General features: G+C 44.9%; 1 protein-coding gene across 38 annotated transcripts in view; it reads left to right on the top strand.

Annotated features, from left to right (window-relative positions):
- Positions 1 to 17450, top strand: part of EIF4G3 (eukaryotic translation initiation factor 4 gamma 3) — a 455276-nt gene extending 437826 nt beyond the window's left edge. For 35 of the 38 annotated variants that reach the window (XM_043500160.1, XM_043500159.1, XM_043500158.1 and 32 more), the window contains 3 exons: positions 8274 to 8355; positions 12846 to 12992; positions 16443 to 17450. In XM_043500160.1, the coding sequence (XP_043356095.1) occupies positions 8274 to 8355; positions 12846 to 12992; positions 16443 to 16624 (411 nt within the window). In that variant the 3' untranslated portion in view covers positions 16625 to 17450. The remainder of the gene's footprint in view (positions 1 to 8273; positions 8356 to 12845; positions 12993 to 16442) is intronic. The other 3 variants (XM_043500157.1, XM_043500156.1, XM_043500141.1) reach the window with 1 other exon arrangement.
- Positions 17451 to 18700: the final 1250 nt, after the last annotated feature.

Below are 18700 nucleotides of genomic sequence, written 5' to 3'. Positions count from 1 at the left end.
GACTGCAAAGAGTTGCAAAGGGATCTCACAAACTGGGTGACAAATGAAATTCAAAATAATGCACACTGGAAAATATAATCCCAATTACATATACAAAGTGATGGAGTCTAAATTCGCTTTTACCACTCAAGAAAGAGATCTTGGAGTCGTCATAGGTAGTGCTCTGAAAACACCTGCTCATTGTGTAGAGACAGTTAAAAAACTAATAGAATGTTAGGAACCATTGGTTTCAGAGTAGCAGCCGTGTTAGTCTGTATTCGCAAAAAGAAAAGGAGTACTTGTGGCACCTTAGAGACGAACATTTATTTGAGCATAAGTTTTAGCTCATTTCATTGGATGCATTCCTATGAAGTGAGCTGTAGCTCACGAAAGCTTATGCTCAAATAAATTTGTTAGTCTCTAAGGAACCATTGGGAAAGGGATAAATAATAAAGCAGAAAATATCATCATGCCGTTATATAAATCCATGGTATGCCCACACCTATAATACTGGGTGCAGTTCTGGTCACCCCATCTCAAAAAAGATAGATTAGAATTGGAAAAGGTGCAAGGAAGGGCAACAAAAATGATCAGGGGTATGAAACAGCTTCCATATGAGGAGAAATTAAAAGGTTTGGGATGATTCAGCTAAGGGGGATATGATAGAGATGTATAAAATCGTGAATGGTGTGGAGAAAGTGAATGGGGAAGTGATATTTACCCCTTCACATAACACAAGAACTAGGGGTTCTTCTTTGAGTGCTTGCTCGTGTCCATTCCAGCGTAGGTGTGTGTTTGCCCCAAGCTCTGCTGCTGGAAAGTTTTCCCTCTGTGGTATCTGTCTGGTTGGCTCTGGGATCCCCTGACGTCGCGCCTTCATAGCACCAGTATATAGGGCCCTGCTGACCCACCGTCCCCTCAGTTCCTTCTTACCATCTGTGATGGTCACTGAAATGTCAACTTGTCCTTGTGTTCTTTGCAAGTATGCCTCTCAGTGGCCTTTTTCGAATTCTTGTATATAGTTATTCACTAGTGGTTAAGTTTTGGTTCTAATTTTTAGTATTTCGGTTAGAGAACCCCGCTTAGTGGGGTTAACCCCGCCCCGGCATCAGGACATGCCTCGGTCCCCAGGATTTAAGCAGTAAGCGCCATGCCAGAAACCGATGCCTTGCAGTAATCCCCATTATAGCTGCCTTAAGTGTTTGGAGGAGTCCCACATGCAAGAGCACTGTAGAATTTGTAAAGGGTTCAGGCCCCGCACCCAGAAAGACAGGGATAAGAGACTGAAATTCTTCCTCATGGAGGCAGCACTCCATCCCCCCTCAGAGCCAAGCTACATCGACTCAGATCTGAGCTCTTCTACCTTGGTGAAAAATGTTCTGGCTTCTCTGATGAAAAGGCAGCATAGTTTGGCCTCTCTGGCACCAAGAAAGGACTCCTCTTCAGTCCTAGGACTCTCGGCACTGTCAGTCACCTCCGGTGCAGGGGAAGTCTGCTCCTCCATGGGACTCTTGGCACTGCTCTCCATCAAGGGGACGGACTGGAGGCACTCCCCAACCCCAAGGTCTGCCAGTTGCAGAGAGCCAGGCAGAGTGAGACACCATGCCACGCCACTCAGAAGCCAGCTGCCTGCGTGGCACCATTGACTCTGGGCCCAGATCTGTTGAGTCTGGCACTGTTGGACTCTCCTCCAAGAGGGAGCCACCGGAGTACAGCCCTGGCACTACCATCCACGCCGGAGGCATTTGAGACAGCGAGGGAGTTGCTATCACTCCCAGTACCACCATCTCCCACTCTTCGGGAACTGTCATTGCTGGCATCAGAGGCAAGGGCAACCATGGCACCGAAGCCCCTAGTGCCATCAAAAGGGAAGCCTGCCATGATGGCACAGCACTGGTCTCCCCATTCCAGGCACCACTCTCCAGCACCAGTTGGTTCCATTCTGCCTTGGTCAGCAAGAAGCAACTTCTTGAGTCAGACTACACCTCCTGCAGGAGCTGACATCTCTCCAACTGGCTCTACCTAGCAGCTGACAAGAGCCAGGGTATCCTGCCAATGGCCTGGCCACCAGTACAGTGGCAAATGCCCATGCAATGGCCTTTTTGAACTCCCAGAGCATTTCCACTAGTCCAAGGATCGCAGTCCAGAAGATCATACTCCATTGTATTGCAGTGTAGAGCACCCCCAACATCTCCTGTGGTGCAAGAATCATCTACTGGTATCGAGTACAGTACTGAGCCCTTAGTAACAGCACTGTGAGATCCTTCTGGTGCAGAAGGAGAAGAACAGTGCTCCATGCCTGTGCAGATTTCTTTTTCTTCCTAGTCTGATGAGGCAGTGGCAGGAACATCTATAGCAAACATGCCAAACTTGCGAAAAAAACGCAGAAATTTGGTTTGTTTTTGGTTTAATTGGCTTGTGAGTTGCTTGTGAGTGTTGGCTAGGTTTTTGCTTGTAGCTTGTTGCTTGTTTGGCTTGAAGCTTGTTGCTTTTTGTAGCTTGTTGTTTCATTTTTTTTGATCGGCTCCTGGCAAGGGAGGGCAAGGAGGGGCAAGGGGGGGGAGAGAGTCAGGGGTGCACAGCGGGCCCACCACATTCCCACACTGCACGCCAGTGGCTTGTTTGGCCACTTCTTCAGATGCATATAGTCATATAGAATGTTGGGGTTCTTAGGAATTGGCTTGTTTTGGCCTTATTTTGAAATGAGATTAGCTTAATTTTTGACTTATTCTGAAAGTCAGGCTGCTTATTTACTGCGTGAAATTTGGCAACGGTGATCTATCGCCCCCGCTCAGGATGACTACAGAGCACACCAGAAGCTTCTCAGGAGAGTAACTCAGAACCTGGCGATTCAGGCAGAGGATATTTCAGAATCCTCCCATGCCCTGGTAGATATCCTGGCACCATCTGGTCCATCGCAAGTGGCTTTGGCCCTTTACGATGCCATATTGGACCCTCTGGCAGAATCTAGCATCTCTGCAACCTACAGCCGAAGAAGATGGAGAAGAAGTACTTTGTCCCTTCCAAGGGATTCAAATTCTTACATACCCAGCCTCCTCCGGGTTCACTAATGGTTACAGCGGTGAACGAACAGGAGCACACAGGTAGCAAGGACAAACTCCAGAGGCCAAGGATGCCAAAAAGTTAGATCTTTTTGGCAGGAAGGTCTACACTGTATGACTTTAATTATTGGGGTTTGATGTCCAAGTTCAGGCAGCTGTTGCCACAGGAATCCAGAGCCGAATTCTTGGTGTTGGTTGAAGAAGAAAGAGCAGTGGCAAAAGCATCACTTCAGGTGGCTTTGGACGCAGTGGACTCCGTAGCATGAACCATGGTTTTGGCTGTAGTTATGAGGAAGAGCTCATGGCGGCAGTCCTCAGGCCTTCCCTGAGAGATGCAGCAAACAGTGCAGGACCTCCCCTTTGAAGGTCTTGTCACTGTTTTCGGAGCAGACAGACTTTAAATTACATAGCCTGAAAGATTCAAGGGACATCCTAAAATCCCTAGGGCTACACACACTGGTTCCATCTAGAAAGCATTTTTAGCCCCAACCGTTGCCACATTTCTACCCACCTTAGTCTAGGCAGCACTACAGTAAGAGGTGGGATAGAAGCTATAAGAGGAAGTCTCCTCCCCAGTCCTCATCTGCCCATGGTTTTTTAAGGTCAGGCTGGGATGATTTAGTTGGGGATTGGTCCTGCTTCGAGCAGGGTGTTGGACTAGGTGGCCTCCTGAGGTCCCTTCCAACCCTGATATTCTATGATTCTATGTGCCTGGCCCCACCAAACAATCATCAGGGTCTAAACAGGCCTTTTGAGGTCACGCTTAAGGATGGTGTACCAGGACACTGTCTGGATCCATATTTCCCAATTTTTGAGGACCAGTTATCCCACTTCTATCAGCCAAGGGCCCACATTATCTTAGATCACTGGGTGCTACACTCTATAGGACTGAAATACACGATTCAGTTCAGTTGTTCCCCTCCTTCCCACCCTCCCCCCCCCCCACGTCCCTCTTCAGGGACCTTCTCACAAGCAACTTCTAGCCCAAGAAGTGTGGATGTTCCTGGAGGTGGGAGAAGTAGAGTAGTTTCCTCCGGAGCTAAGGGGCAGGGGGTTCTACTCCTGCTATTTCCTAATCCCGAAGGCCAATGGCAGTCTCAGACCCATCCTAGACCTGTGAAACCTCAATAGGTTTATGAAGAAGCTGAAGTTCCGCAAGGTCTCCTTGGAATCCATTATCTCTTCTCTGGATCCAGGGGACTGGTATGCCGCCCTCAACTTAAAGGACACTTATTTTCATATTTCAGTCTTTCAAGGTCACAGAAGATTTCCTCTGATTTATTGTGAATCGGGTACACTACCAGTTTACTATGCTCCCATTCGGCCTGTCAGCAGCCCCTCAGGTTTTCACAAAGTGCATGGTAATCGATGCAGCCTTCTTGAGGAAGCAAAGTACTCGGGTTTACCCTTACCTCGATGACTGGCTGATTAAAGGTAGGACCAAAGCCCAGGTGGAGGCAAATGTATGGTTAATACTGTCAACCTTCAAGAAGATAGGCCCGTTGATAAACATGCAGAAATTGACACTCTCACCAGTTCAAAGAATAGAATTTATAGGGGTAGTCCTCGACGCAGTCCAGGCCAGAGCCTTCCGGAGACCGGGTTCGAGGCCCTAGGCACGATCATAGAAAGCCTTAGAAACCACCCCATCCACCATGGCAAGAAACTGCGTAAAACTCCTGGGGCACATGGCCTCCTGCACTTACTTGGTGCAGCATACAAGATTACGACCTAGACCTCTCCAGACTTGGCTAGCATCAGTGTACCGGCAGGGCTAGAGTTGCTTAGTCATGGTTCTCACACTTCCCCCTTTGTTAATCACCACTCTCCTTTGGTGGTTGGACCCGAGGACAGTATTTGTAGGTGTCCCATTCTTGAGACCACATCTATCAATGTCTTTTGTCACTGACGCATCTGGGCTGGGTTGGGGGGTTCAGCTAGGTGTACTCAGAACTCAGGGACTCTGGTCCCAGGTAGAGCTCTCGCTACACATCAACACGGGGGAACTCAGAGTGGTGTGCCTTGCCTGCCAAACGTTCCAGCCCCACCTGGAAGGCAAATGTATGTCAGTACTTACAGACAACAAGACAGCGATGTTCTGTATAAACAAACTGGGTCGAGTGTGCTCCTCTCACCTTTGCCAGGAAGCCATTCGCCTGTGGGAATTCTATATAACCCACTCAGTCCACCTCAAAGCCTCTTATCTTCCATGCACAGAACAAGTTAGCAGCTCATCTCAGCAGTTCCTTCTCCAAGTGCCTGCATCTGTAATTTTCACTCTATGCATCTGAAGAAGTGTTTTTTTTACACACAAAAGCTTTTGCCCAAATAAATCTGTTAGTCTTTAAGGTGCCACCAGACTCCTTGTTGTTTTTGTGGATACAGACTAACACGGCTATCTCCTGATACTTTTCTCCAATTATGAGTGGTCCATTCACCCAGACATCATGAAGGACATTCCACAGAGGTGAGGAGATCCCCAGATAGACTTGTTTGCAACGAGACACAACAGGAACTGTCTGCAGTTCCTGCTCCTTCCTGAATCACAACCCAAGCTCACTCAAAGACATGTTTCTTCTCCCTTGGAAGGACCATCTCTTTTATGCATTTCCTCCCATTCCGCTCATACACAATGTCCTGCTGAAAGTCAGAGAGGAAGAAACGAGCCTGATCCTGATAGCCCCGGCCTGCCCATGTCACCAGTGGTTTACCAGCCTTCTGGACCTCTCAGTGGAAACACCAACCAGCTTGCCTCCGTTTCCAGATCTGATCTCCCAGGACCACGGCCGTCTACATCATACAAACCTCGAGTCCCTTCATCTCACGGCCTGGAAGCTCCATGGCTGAACTCCTTGGAGCTAGCATGATGCGGACTTGTTCGAGAGGTCCTTTTAGGGATCAGGAAACCATCCACTAGAACTACGTACCTGGCAAAGCAGGAAAGGTTCTCTATCTGGTCAGCAAAGAAAGGTCATCAGTGCCATTCATTCTGGATTACTTACTACACCTGAAGCAGCCAGGACTATCAGTGTCATCGATTAGAGTCCACCTGGCTGCAATTTTGGCATTTCATCTGTGGGTAAATGGCCATTCCATCTTTGCAAACTTGATCTGAAGTAATTTCCTCAAAGGCCTGGACAAACTGTACCCCTAAGTGTTCCAACCACTCCCACCCTGGGATCTCAACCTGGTATTGTTGAGGCTCATGAGTCCCCCATTTGAGCCATTGGCAACATATTCTCTCCTCTACTTGTCCTGGAAGGTGGCCTTTCTGGTGGCCATTACTGCGGTTAGAGAAGGGACTTGAAGATTAGGGTTCTTATTTCAGAACCTCCTTACATGGTATTCTTCAAGGACAAGGTCCAGCTGCGCCCTCACCCAGCCTTCCTACTGAAGGTGGTTTCACAATTCGATAGTAACTTGGACATATTCCTTCCTGTCTTCTATCCAAAACCACATGTCAATAGCCAGGAGCAGAGATTTCACTCACTAGATGTCAGACATGTGCTTGCCTTCTACATAGAAGGACTAAATCGTTCCGGAAAACTACACAACTCTTTGTGGTGGTGACAGGCAGAATGAAAGGTCTTCCAGTCTCAGCCCAGAGAATTTCATCGTGGATCACTTCTTGTATTTGCACATATATTGCTACGACCTAGTGGAGATCCCTGCTCTGTCCCTGATGGCACATTCCACAAGGGCACAAGCATCTTCAGCTGCATTCCTGGCAGAGCTTCCAATCCAGGACATCTGTAGAGCAGGAACATGGTCTTGGTCCACTCTTTTACATCACGCTGTGCCATCACTAGGCAGGCCAGAGACAATTCTTGATTTGGCAGAGCAGTGCTACAATCTGCTTGTCAATGAACTCTGAACCCTTCTGCTATACCTGCTTGGGAGTCACCTGCATTGGAATAGACATGAGCAAGCACTCAAAGAAGAAAAAATGCTAACCTTCCGTAAAGTGTTGTTCTTCAAGATGTGTTGTTCGTGTCCATTCCAAACCCCCACTCTCACCCCACCCCTCTGTTGGAGATAGCTGGCAAGGAGGAACAGAGGGGGTGGCAGAGCCCTGTGTCTGGCACTATGAGGGCACGATTCCAGGGGGCACCAGAACCAACCCAGCAAATACCACTGAGGGGAAAACTTTCTGGTGGCGGTGCTTGGGGCAAGCACAGACCTACATTGAATGGACATAAGCAACACATCTCGAAGAACAACAGTTACAGGTTAGTAACTGATTTTTATTCAATTAAATTAATAGACAGCAGATTTAAAACAAATAAAAGGAAGTTCTTCTCACAATGCAATGTCAACATGTGGGACTGATTGCCGTGGGATATTGTGAAGACCAAAAGTATACCTGGGTTCAAAAAATAATTAGATAAATACATGGAGGGTTGGTCCATCAATGGCTATTAACTGTGATGATCAGGGAATGCAACCCCATGCTCTGGGTGTCTCTAAACCTCCAACTGCCAGAAGCTGGGACTGAATGACAGAGGATGGATCACTCAGATTTGCCTTGTTCAGTTCATTCCCTCATCTGGCAATGGCCCCTGTCACTGGCCATTGGCCACTGGTCTGACCCAGTATGGCTGTTCTTATGTTCTTATCTTGATGTATGCTTGCAACTGAACATAGTTCAGCACCATTTCACCTCTCTGTTGTTAACACAGTTTGTCAGAAACAGGTCATTTTTCTACTGCTGTAGAGTCAGCATGGTCCGGAGGAGAGATCACAAGACTGAAAGTCTGGGAACATCTCAGTTCTGGTTCTGGTCCTGGCTTTGCCATCAGCTTTCTTGTAGATTTGGGCAAGTCATTTAACCACTCTGTCAGTTTCCAATCTGTATGATGAGGATAAGACTCACCTTACAGAGATATTGTGTAGTGTGATTAATTAAAATTGTACATCATTTTGGAAATGTAAAATGTTGTATAAATGCCAAGTATTATTTCAGAATGTTTCTCTAGCTAAATGAATAGTGAACATGTGTAGTTAAATAGATTGTAGTGTTGATTACAGGAGATATATTAGCAAACATTAACACAGCTGAGCTATTTTCAAGAAGTTTAGTGGGGAAGATAAATTTTTACACAAGGGATTAATTCCTACTGCAGCAGCTTTCACTGAACTTGCACTTAGTGCCAAATGCAGCAGTGGATTTAGGAAACAGTTTCTGTTGTTCATTAGAGTGCTTTTAACTGGTCCATTTACTCTTGATTTCAGGCTAATCTAGATGAAAGCCAGATGAGTTCACCTACATTCCTTAGAGCTTTAATGACAGCAGTTTGTAAAGCAGCCATTACAGGTGAGTAACTTTCAAGATAAGGCTGTACAAAACAATCAAATATGAAAGTAATGAATTTACAGATTACTTGGATTTTAACTACTTATTTTTCTGTTTGAGACTGGCTAATCTTTGATACAAACTGTGCATCAATATTTTTTTCTCCCAGTTTGTAGAGTTTTAGTGCTGAAGAAAGTGAAGACAGAGACTGATACCACTGTCAAGAGCCAGTCATAGTGCAGGAGAGGTGTGCCAGCTGCCCCTTCCACACATAGGTCTGCCAGTGCCCCTCAATTCTTTACCTGCAGCACCTTGGTCCCCCTTGAGCGAGGACTTACACCTCTGTTGAATTATGCCTGATTGCTGATTTTCAAATGTAGATAAAAATCCACTAGATGCTATTCTGAAATAGGTTCTGTTTGTGTGTTTGGTTTTTTTGGTACTCTAAATACAAAATTGGACTTAAAATCCTTGCAGAGGTCCCCAGCGCCCATGGAACATGGAGAGTGCAGCATTTCACTTTCAAAGTCTGATACTAGAGAAAAGTAAATTTATGTGGCTTAAATACTGCTGTTATTTTCCTCTAAGATAACAGGAATCATGAGAATGTGCTAACAAAGCAGCAACTATTTTACAGGTGTCTGGATTGAACTGTCTGTGAGGTTTCAACCTTTTAAAAATTATTCTTTCAAGTGTTTGCTCTTGGGATGGGTGTAATTGAATTTCATCTCACTGTTACATGGATTTCAGAGAGGACAAAATCAACGGAGAGTTCTTTTTTCTCTGAGAGTATAATCTTCTTGATGCCACCTACTGTTAAAATCTAGATGCTGCAGGATTTTATCTTTAATATTTAGGAATTTCCTTATACATCCTTGCTCTGTGAATATCAGTAATGTCTTGTTCTGGTTTAGTTTTCTATCATAGAATATCAGGGTTGGAAGGGACCTCAGGAGACCATCTAGTCCAACCCCCTGCTCAAAGCAGGACCAATCCCTAATTTTTGCCCCAATCCGTAAATGGCCCCCTCAAGGATTGAACTCATAACCCTGGGGTGTCCCTCCCCCCATCATCTCTATCTAAGTTTTTTCATTTTTGCTCAGACTTTCTCTGTCATGCTCTTTTGAGTATATGCTGGCTAAAAGCTGCTGAATATTTTTCTACAAATAACTCTTCCTGTGGGGGTGTACATTTTTGTGGACTTATAGCAGGGTTTGATATACTTTGGTTTTCTTATTTGTGATTTAGTGTTCTATTCCTGTTTCTCTTTTGAAAGAAAAATGTCCTTGTAATTATTTCAAATCTCAGGAAAAAAAGAAAAATGTCAGCCTCTCTTTGTGTGTAGATATTCAAGTATTCAAGTGCATGTGCATACATGAAGGCTGGATAGAGGCCTCGCTGAAAATGTGGTCCAGAGTTTCTGAAAGTGTTCATTGTACTTGGGGAGTGGGAAGCATTGAGAAGCAGATTATATGTTCTTCAAGTAGTGTCCCTAGGGATGCTCCACTGTAGGTGTATCTGCACCCCTGGGAGATTTTAGGTAGCAGCATCTGTTCAGGGCTCTCCCTTCCTTATGGTCTGCCTCGAGCTGCCACGGCCAAATATGATTTTATTATGGAAAACTCAATGTGTTTCTGGACCATTTACTAAAGACACAAAAAGAAGACTTTCAGGCCATTGTCAGAAAAGGTCAGTTAATAGCCAGAACGGCACTACAGACTGCACTGGACAGTCTATACAGCGGCCTGCTCATTGTCCATGATGGTGGTAATGAGGAGGGCTTCTTGGCTTCATCTTTCTGGGTTGTCCAAAGAGCTGCAGACAAGATCTCCCATTTGAAGGGCTCGTGGAGAAGACAAGCTATTTTCTTCACCCTTTGAGGGATTCCCATGCCACATTATGCTCCCTGGGAATCTACACGGCAGGACAGAAGAGAAGATATAGCTCTCAGCCACAACATAAGTCACGACTTCCTCGATACCCACTTGTCTCAGTGCTGTTATGAGCTGCAGTGTAAGAGGCCCAGGGTTCAAAAGTGGAAGCAGTCAGGATCCCAATATGCAACCTCTTAAGACTGCCTCTTCTAAGCACTTTTGATGTGTTGGTAGAGGGCCCAAACAATTATATCTTGCAACATTAGCTGCTGCTACACACATGTCATGCCCCTTCAGAAATCACCTTCCCCTTAGAATCATAGAATATCAGGGTTGGAAGGGACCTCAGGAGGTCATCTAGTCCAACCCCCTGCTCAAAGCAGGACCAATCCCCAATTTTTGCCCCAGATCCCTAAATGGCCCCCTCAAGGATGCAGGCCAATGCTCAAACCACTGAGCTATCCCTCCCCCTTTCATAGCAGTTGGGAGAATATCGTCTCTGATAGATGGGTCTAGAGAATTATTTCAAAGGCCATTCAATTCAATATGCCATTCAATTCAAGTCTCTCCCCATTCTCTCTCTCTCCCTCCCTGTCCTCCTTCCGGGACCCTTCTCATGAGAACCTACTTCATCAGGAATTAGATCATCTGTTATGCCTAATGTCCATAGAACCAGTCCTAGCACAACTCAGGGGCAAGGGGTTTTACTCCCATTATTTCCTGATCCCCAAGGTGAAGGGGGGCTAGAGCCCCATTCTAGATCTAAGGGCATTAAATAAATATGTGAAGGTCAAGATGGTCTTGCTAGCAGCCATTATTCCAGCTCTAAAAGAAGGAGATTGGTTTTTGGCCCTCAACCTACAAAATGGCTACTTCCACATCTTGATATGACCGGCACACAGGAGATTCCTACGATTTCCATCAGGCAGGACCATTATCAGTAGAGGATCATAGAATATTAGGGTTGGAAGAGACCTCAGGAGGTCATCTAGTCTAATCCCCTGCTCAGAGCAGGACCAACACCAACTAAATCATCCCAGCCAACGCTTTGTCAAGCCAGGCCTTAAAAACCTCTAAGGATGGAGATTCCACCACCTCCCTAGTTAACGCATTCCAGTGCTTCACCACCCTCCTAGTGAACTAGCATTTCCGAATATCCAACCTAGACCTCCTCCACTGCAACTTGAGACCATTGCTTCTTGTTCTGTCATCTGCTACCATTGAGAATAGCCTAGCACCATCCTCTTTGGAACCCCCCTTCAGGTAACTGAAGGCTGCTATCAAATCCCCCCTCACTCTTCTCTTCTGCAAACTAAATAACCCCAATTCCCTCAGCCTCTCCTCGTAAATCATGTGCCCCAGCCCCGTAATCATTTTCATTGCCCTCCACTGGACTCTCTCCAATTTGTCCACATCCCTTCTGTAGTGGGGGGACAAAAACTGGACGCAGTGCTCCAGGTGTGGCCTCACCTGTGCCGAGTAGAGGAGAATAATCACTTTCCTCCATCTGCTGGCAATGCTCCTACTAATACAGCCCAATATGCCTTTGGCCTTTTTGGCAACAAGGGCACACTGCTGACTCACACTGCTGACTCAGCTTCTTGTCCACTGTAATCCCCAGGTCCTTTTCTGCAGAACTGCTGCTTAGCCAGTCAGTCCCCAGCCTGTAGCTGTGCATGAGATTCTTCCTTCCTAAGTGCAGAACTCTGCACTTGTCCTTGTTGAACCTCATCAGATTTCTTTTGGCCCAATTCTTCAATTTGTCTAGGTCACTCTGGACCCTATCCCTACCCTCCAGCATATCTACCTCTCCCCCCAGCTTAGTGTCATCTGTGAACTTGCTGAGGGTGCAGTCCATCCCATCATCCAGATCATTAATGAAGATGTTGAACAGAACTGGCCCCAAGACCAACCCCTGGGGCACTCTGCTTGATACCAGCCTTCCATGGAGGATACTATTGTGAAGTCATCTGTAGTGGAGCACCCAGAGGGATGCTACTTAAAGAAGAAGAAGAGGAAATTTACCTTGTGCAGTAACACGATGGTTCTTCAAGGTGTGTGTTCCTATGGGTGCTCCACAACCCGCCTTCCTCTCCTCTACTTCAGAGTTCTCTATAAGGGGCTTTTCGGTAGAGAAGGAACTGAGGGGGGTTCACCCACACAGTGCTAGATAGCCTCGAGGCAGACCTTGAGTGGGGGAGAACACATGTGCAGGCTGAACAGACACTGCTACCTAAAATCTCTGATTAGAGATGCTGGAACACAGATACACCTAGAGTGGAGCACCCATGGGGATGCGTCTCGAAGAACCATTATTACCGCACAAGGTGAGTAACTTTCTTCCTATTATAGAAATAGCCAGTACAATGTGAGTACAATTTTGCATGTGCATACATGAAGGCTGGGTAGAGAGGCCTGGCTGAAAATGTGGTCCAGAGTCTCTGAAAGTGTTCATTGGAGTTGGGGAGTGAGAAGCACTGAGAAGCAGATATGTTCCTATCATAGAAATAGGCAATACTCTTTTGTTTCTGACTAACCTGAGTTTGTTATTTCTGTTTTTATAAATAAATATAATGAAAAACCTGCCCCTGACCTCAGATCCACCAAAAGTAACCCTGATTCTTCTTTTCTCTCCAGCGGATTCTTCTAGTTTCCGTGTGGACACTGCTGTTATCAAGCAGAGAGTGCCGATCTTACTCAAGTACCTAGACTCAGACACAGAGAAGGAACTACAAGCACTTTATGCACTACAAGCATCAATAGTAAAACTGGATCAACCTCCTAGTAAGTGGTTTTTTGTGTTTGAGATTTGAAAAATGACTATATGGCATTGAAAGGAAAGATCCAGGTGGAGGATTAGACTTGGGTCTTAAATAGAGTCTGGTAGATTGCGCTCTTCCTGAAGGTGGAACAGACTGGTTAGGTGGGTGCCAGGGGCTGAAAGCAAACTACTATTATAGCATCCAATTATACGGTGCATGGCTTTAGAATCATAGAATATTAGGGTTGGAAGAGACCTCAGGAGGTCATCTAGTCCAATCCCCGGCTCAAAGCAGGACCAACATCAACTAAATCATCATAGACCAATACTCTTCCCCACCCTCCTGGCTGAAGGTGAGCTCCTCTATTGGCTGCCACCATGAGCAGTCGAGAAGGAAATGCCCATAATGTGGAGAGAGGAAAAAGAAAAATATTTTATCCTCTGCTGCATTTAATACCAATCACTCTACTTACTCACATTTTAGGGTAACTGCACCTGCACACCTGCACCATGAGCCCTTGAGAGCATCTGCTCTAGGCCCTTGGGTCTTCAGCCATCACCTCTCTTGATTAGAGACCCAGGTTTCTCTCTCTCCTGACAGAAGTTTTTGCAGGCTGTACAGTTCCCTGTCTACACTGTGATATCCCCAGCAAGCCAGGCTGCGTAAACAGGCCAACATCTGTGCTTTGCTTTCTCCCCGAAGGCTGTGAACAGCTGTAATTGCCAGAAGTCCCAAGTTACCACACAGCCCTTTCTAAGCAAGTACATTTATTCTTAAGACTAAAGCATTACAGAGAAAACTTATTAAAAACCATAAAAGAATCTACATGCATGACAATAAACCTACCAGACTCCAACACACCTCAGCTCCAACCTGGACTCTGGTGGAAGTCAGTCCTTCAAACTCACCATGGGGATTTTCTGTGATTATAAGTTCATAACAAACAGTTTTGGCGTTTGATCTTGAGACTCTGGGAACAGGTAATCAGCAGACAATGGTCTCCTCAAGGCATAACTTCCAAAGGCTGGCTTTTTGCATAAACGGGGTGGGGAATTTGTATTCACCTCCCCCTAGAGATTCCCCCAAGCAAATCACTTGACCCTGTTTGTCCCCAAAGTCCATTCTTGTTTGGCACGTTGTTCAGTACAGTCGTTTGAAGTTCATAATACTTCCCAGGGTTCGCATCACATTTCCTCCCTGGAGAGATTACATACAATCCTGACCCACAATCATAGATAACCTTTCCATTTAATGCAATGGACTCCAAAGATACTTAAATCATAGAATCATAGAATATCAGAATATATGCTTTGATTCTATGCTGTGCTGCCCAGTGCAGTAGTCTGGGAGCTGACCTTGTTCGTGAAGACAGAGGCAAAAAAAGCATTGAGTACATTAGCTTTTTCCACATCCTCTGTCACTAGGTTGCCTCCTTCATTCAGTTAGGGGCCCACACTTTCCTTGACTTTCTTCTTGTTGCTAACATACCTGAAGAAACCCTTCTTGTTATTCTTAACATCTCTTGCTAGCTGCAACTCCAGGTGTGATTTGGCCTTCCTGATTTCACTCCTGCATGCCCGAGCAATATTTTTATACTCTTTCCTGGTCATTTCTCCAATCTTCCACTTCTTGTAGGTTTCTTTTTGGTGTTTAAGATCAGCAAGGATTTCACTGTTAAGACAAGTTGGTCGCCTGCCATATTTACTATTCTTTCTACACATCAGGATGGTTTGTCCCTGTAACCTCAGTAAGGATTCTTTAAAATACAGCCAGCTCTCCTGGACTTCTTTCCCCCTCATAAAAAGAAAAGGAGTACTTGTGGCACCTTAGAGACTAACAAATTTATTAGAGCATAAGCTTTCGTGAGCTACAGCTCACTTCATCGGATGCATTTAGTGGAAAATACAGAGGGGAGATTGATATACACACAGAGAGAACATGAAACAATGGGTTTTATCATACACATTGTAAGGAGAGTGATCACTTAAGATGAGCCATCACCAGCAGCAGGGGGGGAGGGAGGAAAACCTTTCATGGTGACAAGCAACGTAGGCAATTTCCAGCAGTTAACAAGAACATCTGAAGAACAGTGGGTGGGGGGGGGAATAACATGGGGAAATAGCTCCACCCCGTGCAATGACCCATCCACTCCCAGTCTCCACCCAAGCCCAAGCCAACCGCACTTGGGCTTGGGTGGAGACTGGGAGTGGATGGGTCATTGCACGGGGTGGAGCTATTTCCCCATGTTATTTCTCCCCCCCCCCCACTGTTCCTCAGATGTTCTTGTTAACTGCTGGAAATAGCCTACCTTGCTTGTCACCATGAAAGGTTTTCCTCCCTCCCCCCCTGCTGCTGGTGATGGCTCATCTTAAGTGATCACTCTCCTTACAGTGTGTATGATAAAACCCATTGTTTCATGTTCTCTCTGTGTGTATATCAATCTCCCCTCTGTATTTTCCACCAAATGCATCCAATGAAGTGAGCTGTAGCTCACGAAAGCTTATGCTCTAATAAATTTGTTAGTCTCTAAGGTGCCACAAGTACTCCTTTTCTTTTTGCGAATACAGACTAACACGGCTGCTACTCTGAAACCTGTTTCCCCCTCATGTTATTTTCCCAGGGGATCCTGCCCATCAGTTCCCTGAGGTTGTCAAAGTCTGTTTCTTCCTTGTGTCAGGATGCTGAACTTGACCATCTCATGGTCACTGCCTCCTAGGTTCCCATCCACTTTTCCTTCCCCTACTAATTCTTCCCGGTTTGTGAGCAGCAGGTCAAGAAGAGCTCTGCCTCTAGTTGGTTTCTCCAGCACTTGCACCAGGAAATTGTCCCCTACACTTTCCAAAAACTTCCTGGGTTGTCTGTGCACCACTGTATTGCTCTTCCAGCAGATATCAGGGTGATTGAAATCTCCCATAAGAACCAGAGCCTGTGATCTAGTAATTTCCTTTAGTTGCTGGAAGAAAGCCTTGTCCACCTCATCCCCCTGATCCGGTGGTCTATAGCAGACTCCCACCACGACATCACCCTTGTTGCTCACGCTTCTAAACTTAATCCAGAAAGGTTTTTCCAGGATACTGTAAGAAATCCCCATATCTGTAACTTAGATGCTGTCATAATTTCAAAACTAGTGAAACTAGGTAACTCAGAATGGCCACTGTAGATTCTGTTCCATGGCCACTTGCTGGTATATGCACACATGCTGCTGCCTTTCCAGCCCTCTCTTTAACATATGACAGCATATTCTGTAGCATCAGAGGAAACTTTACTTTAGCAAGTGTGTATTTAACCTTCATATCCTGCATAATCAGGGCACAACCACTATTAACAGCAGTTCCCGCTACTTGCTTTTCCACTTCTCACTGTAATAAAGTCCACTTTTATTCAGGTTTTAAACAGATAATCTCTAATCATTTCTGTATTTCCTTATCTACCCTCTACTGTACATTACTAAACAGATGTTTTCCCCTTGCAGATCTGTTGCGGATGTTTTTTGATTGCCTGTATGACGAGGAGGTGATATCGGAGGATGCCTTTTACAAATGGGAAAGCAGCAAGGACCCAGGAGAGCAGAATGGGAAAGGAGTAGCACTGAAATCAGTTACAGCATTCTTCACATGGCTACGGGAGGCTGAAGAGGAATCAGAGGATAATTAAAACTTAAAATACAGAAAACAAAACAAAAAAAGAAACAATTTAAGTATTTTTTTAAAAAGTTTCACGTCTTCGCCAATCACAGTGCAGCAAGGCCAATTCTCGTGCATAACCCCCTCCTTCCCCCACATATGCACGAGTGGGAGAGGAAAAAAATAGATAAACATAAAGGTGATCATGGAGGAAAAAGGTACTTGGGAAAAAAAAGTAAACTTCAAACCTGAGGGCGGGAGCACTAAACCAAAATACATGTATTATTTATAGAAAATATTTTCTGTTTTAATCATTTTTTGTTTTCTTTTTAAACAAGGACTCATACTTTAAAAAACAGATCTGTTTAGCAAAAAAAAAAGTTGAAATTTTTAATTTATTATTTTAAGGACTGCAAATGCCAGTGTAATTTTTAAATTTGCAGTTTCTGTAAACAAATTGTATGATAGAAGAAAGCAGATAAATAAATTTCCCTCCCCTTCAGCTGCACCTCAGTTTTGTTTCAAAGCATGGTAGATAGTCAAAACTTTCAACAGGGTTTGGGGTAAGCTACATGAGGGAGAGATCTTTTTTTTTTTTTAATTGTCAGATTTTTCTGCCTGCCTCTCCGCTTGCTTCAGAGATTAAAAAGAAAATAGTAATCAAAACATACATAACCTTGGAACAGAAGGAAATGCATTTGGGAAAAACGCTATGGACCAGAGTGCTCCAGGAAAAACTCATTCAAAACAAAGTGCTACCCTGGGGGGAAAAAAGTACTAGTGATACTTTCAAAACCTTTAGAACAACTTTAAGGCTTGTAAATACATAGAACAAATATTTAAAAAAAGAAAGAAAATGACTCAATAGTATTTCTTTTCATTTTGAAAATATAAAGAACAAAAATAAAGACAAACATTGCAAGTTTAAAAGAAAGTAAAGCGATTTCTCCTTTAGACAGCTGTTGAATGCACCACCATCTCTGAGTGGTGCTGTCTTCTTTCTCAATGTGTAGATTCTGGATCCAAATTTATGTTTATGTAGTGTGTGTGTATGTGTCCCCACACCAAAAAAGAGAGGTGTAGGCCATTGTGGTAAATATGGGGTTGCTGCTTGGGAGACCCTTTTTGCAGAGTGAACTTAAAGGTTGAGGAGCTAGCTGTGTCACTATACAAGCTAGGTTCATCCAATTTCAAATACTTCTCCTCTAGGCTGGGAGATGACCTATGGGCCAATAAAATAACTGACCCTGTTTAGTTTTGCAGCTGTTGGACTATAGTGTGTCTTGTGACTCAAGAACACTGCATTGTTATGGTGGTAGCTCTATCAACAGGTTGCAGCCTTGGAACCAGATAACCAACATCTCTTCTCAATGGCTTGTACATTCATTGTCACCCAGCCACCACTGCTGTTCTTTGCGTCTGTCAGTTGCCTTGCTGTGCTTAAGGAACCCAAAACCCCCAGAAGTAAAAAACAAAAAACAAAGGGAAAAAAAACAAACTACAACGTTAAGCAAAAGAGTTGAAACAAGTGCTGCAAGTGACACAATGCTTTTCCCAGCTCTGTCCAATCCCTACTGGTGTATGAAGTCTGAGTACAGCCTGGGCACTGGCTTCTCTGGCACAAATAGGTGTACGTACTATCTCTGTGTCCAAAGATGACTCAAGCATGCCCTTCTTCACAGGGCTGGTACCATACAAAGTCCACTTCACAAAACTGAGCTGCTTCTGAGCAAATTAAGTCTCTGTGTCTCTCTCTTGAACAACCAAAGATGATCTGCTGGCTCTCACTATGAAGATGCATCCACAAGCTGCAAAGTTTGTGAAGCCCTAAAATGATAATTTGTGAACTGTGGTCCATGGACCATGAGCGACCCATGGAGCTCTGGCTGATGGTTTATGGAGCACTTGGTAGTGGTCTGTGGAGTGCTGGCCACTCACATGGTGCTCTCTTTTTCTCTCCTTCTGATAAATCACTTTTTTAAAGGCTACAAATATATTAAATACTTTCCTACTCTTACTTTTAAATGTAAATAATTGCTGTGCATGCATAGGGATGATATTTGATTGCTAGTGGGAGTGGACAAGGTGCCTGGTTGGGGATGGAGGG

Source organism: Dermochelys coriacea, chromosome 18 (assembly GCF_009764565.3).
Source record: "Dermochelys coriacea isolate rDerCor1 chromosome 18, rDerCor1.pri.v4, whole genome shotgun sequence".
NCBI classification, from domain to species: domain Eukaryota; kingdom Metazoa; phylum Chordata; order Testudines; family Dermochelyidae; genus Dermochelys; species Dermochelys coriacea.
This window is presented reverse-complemented; position numbering and strand designations above follow the sequence as displayed.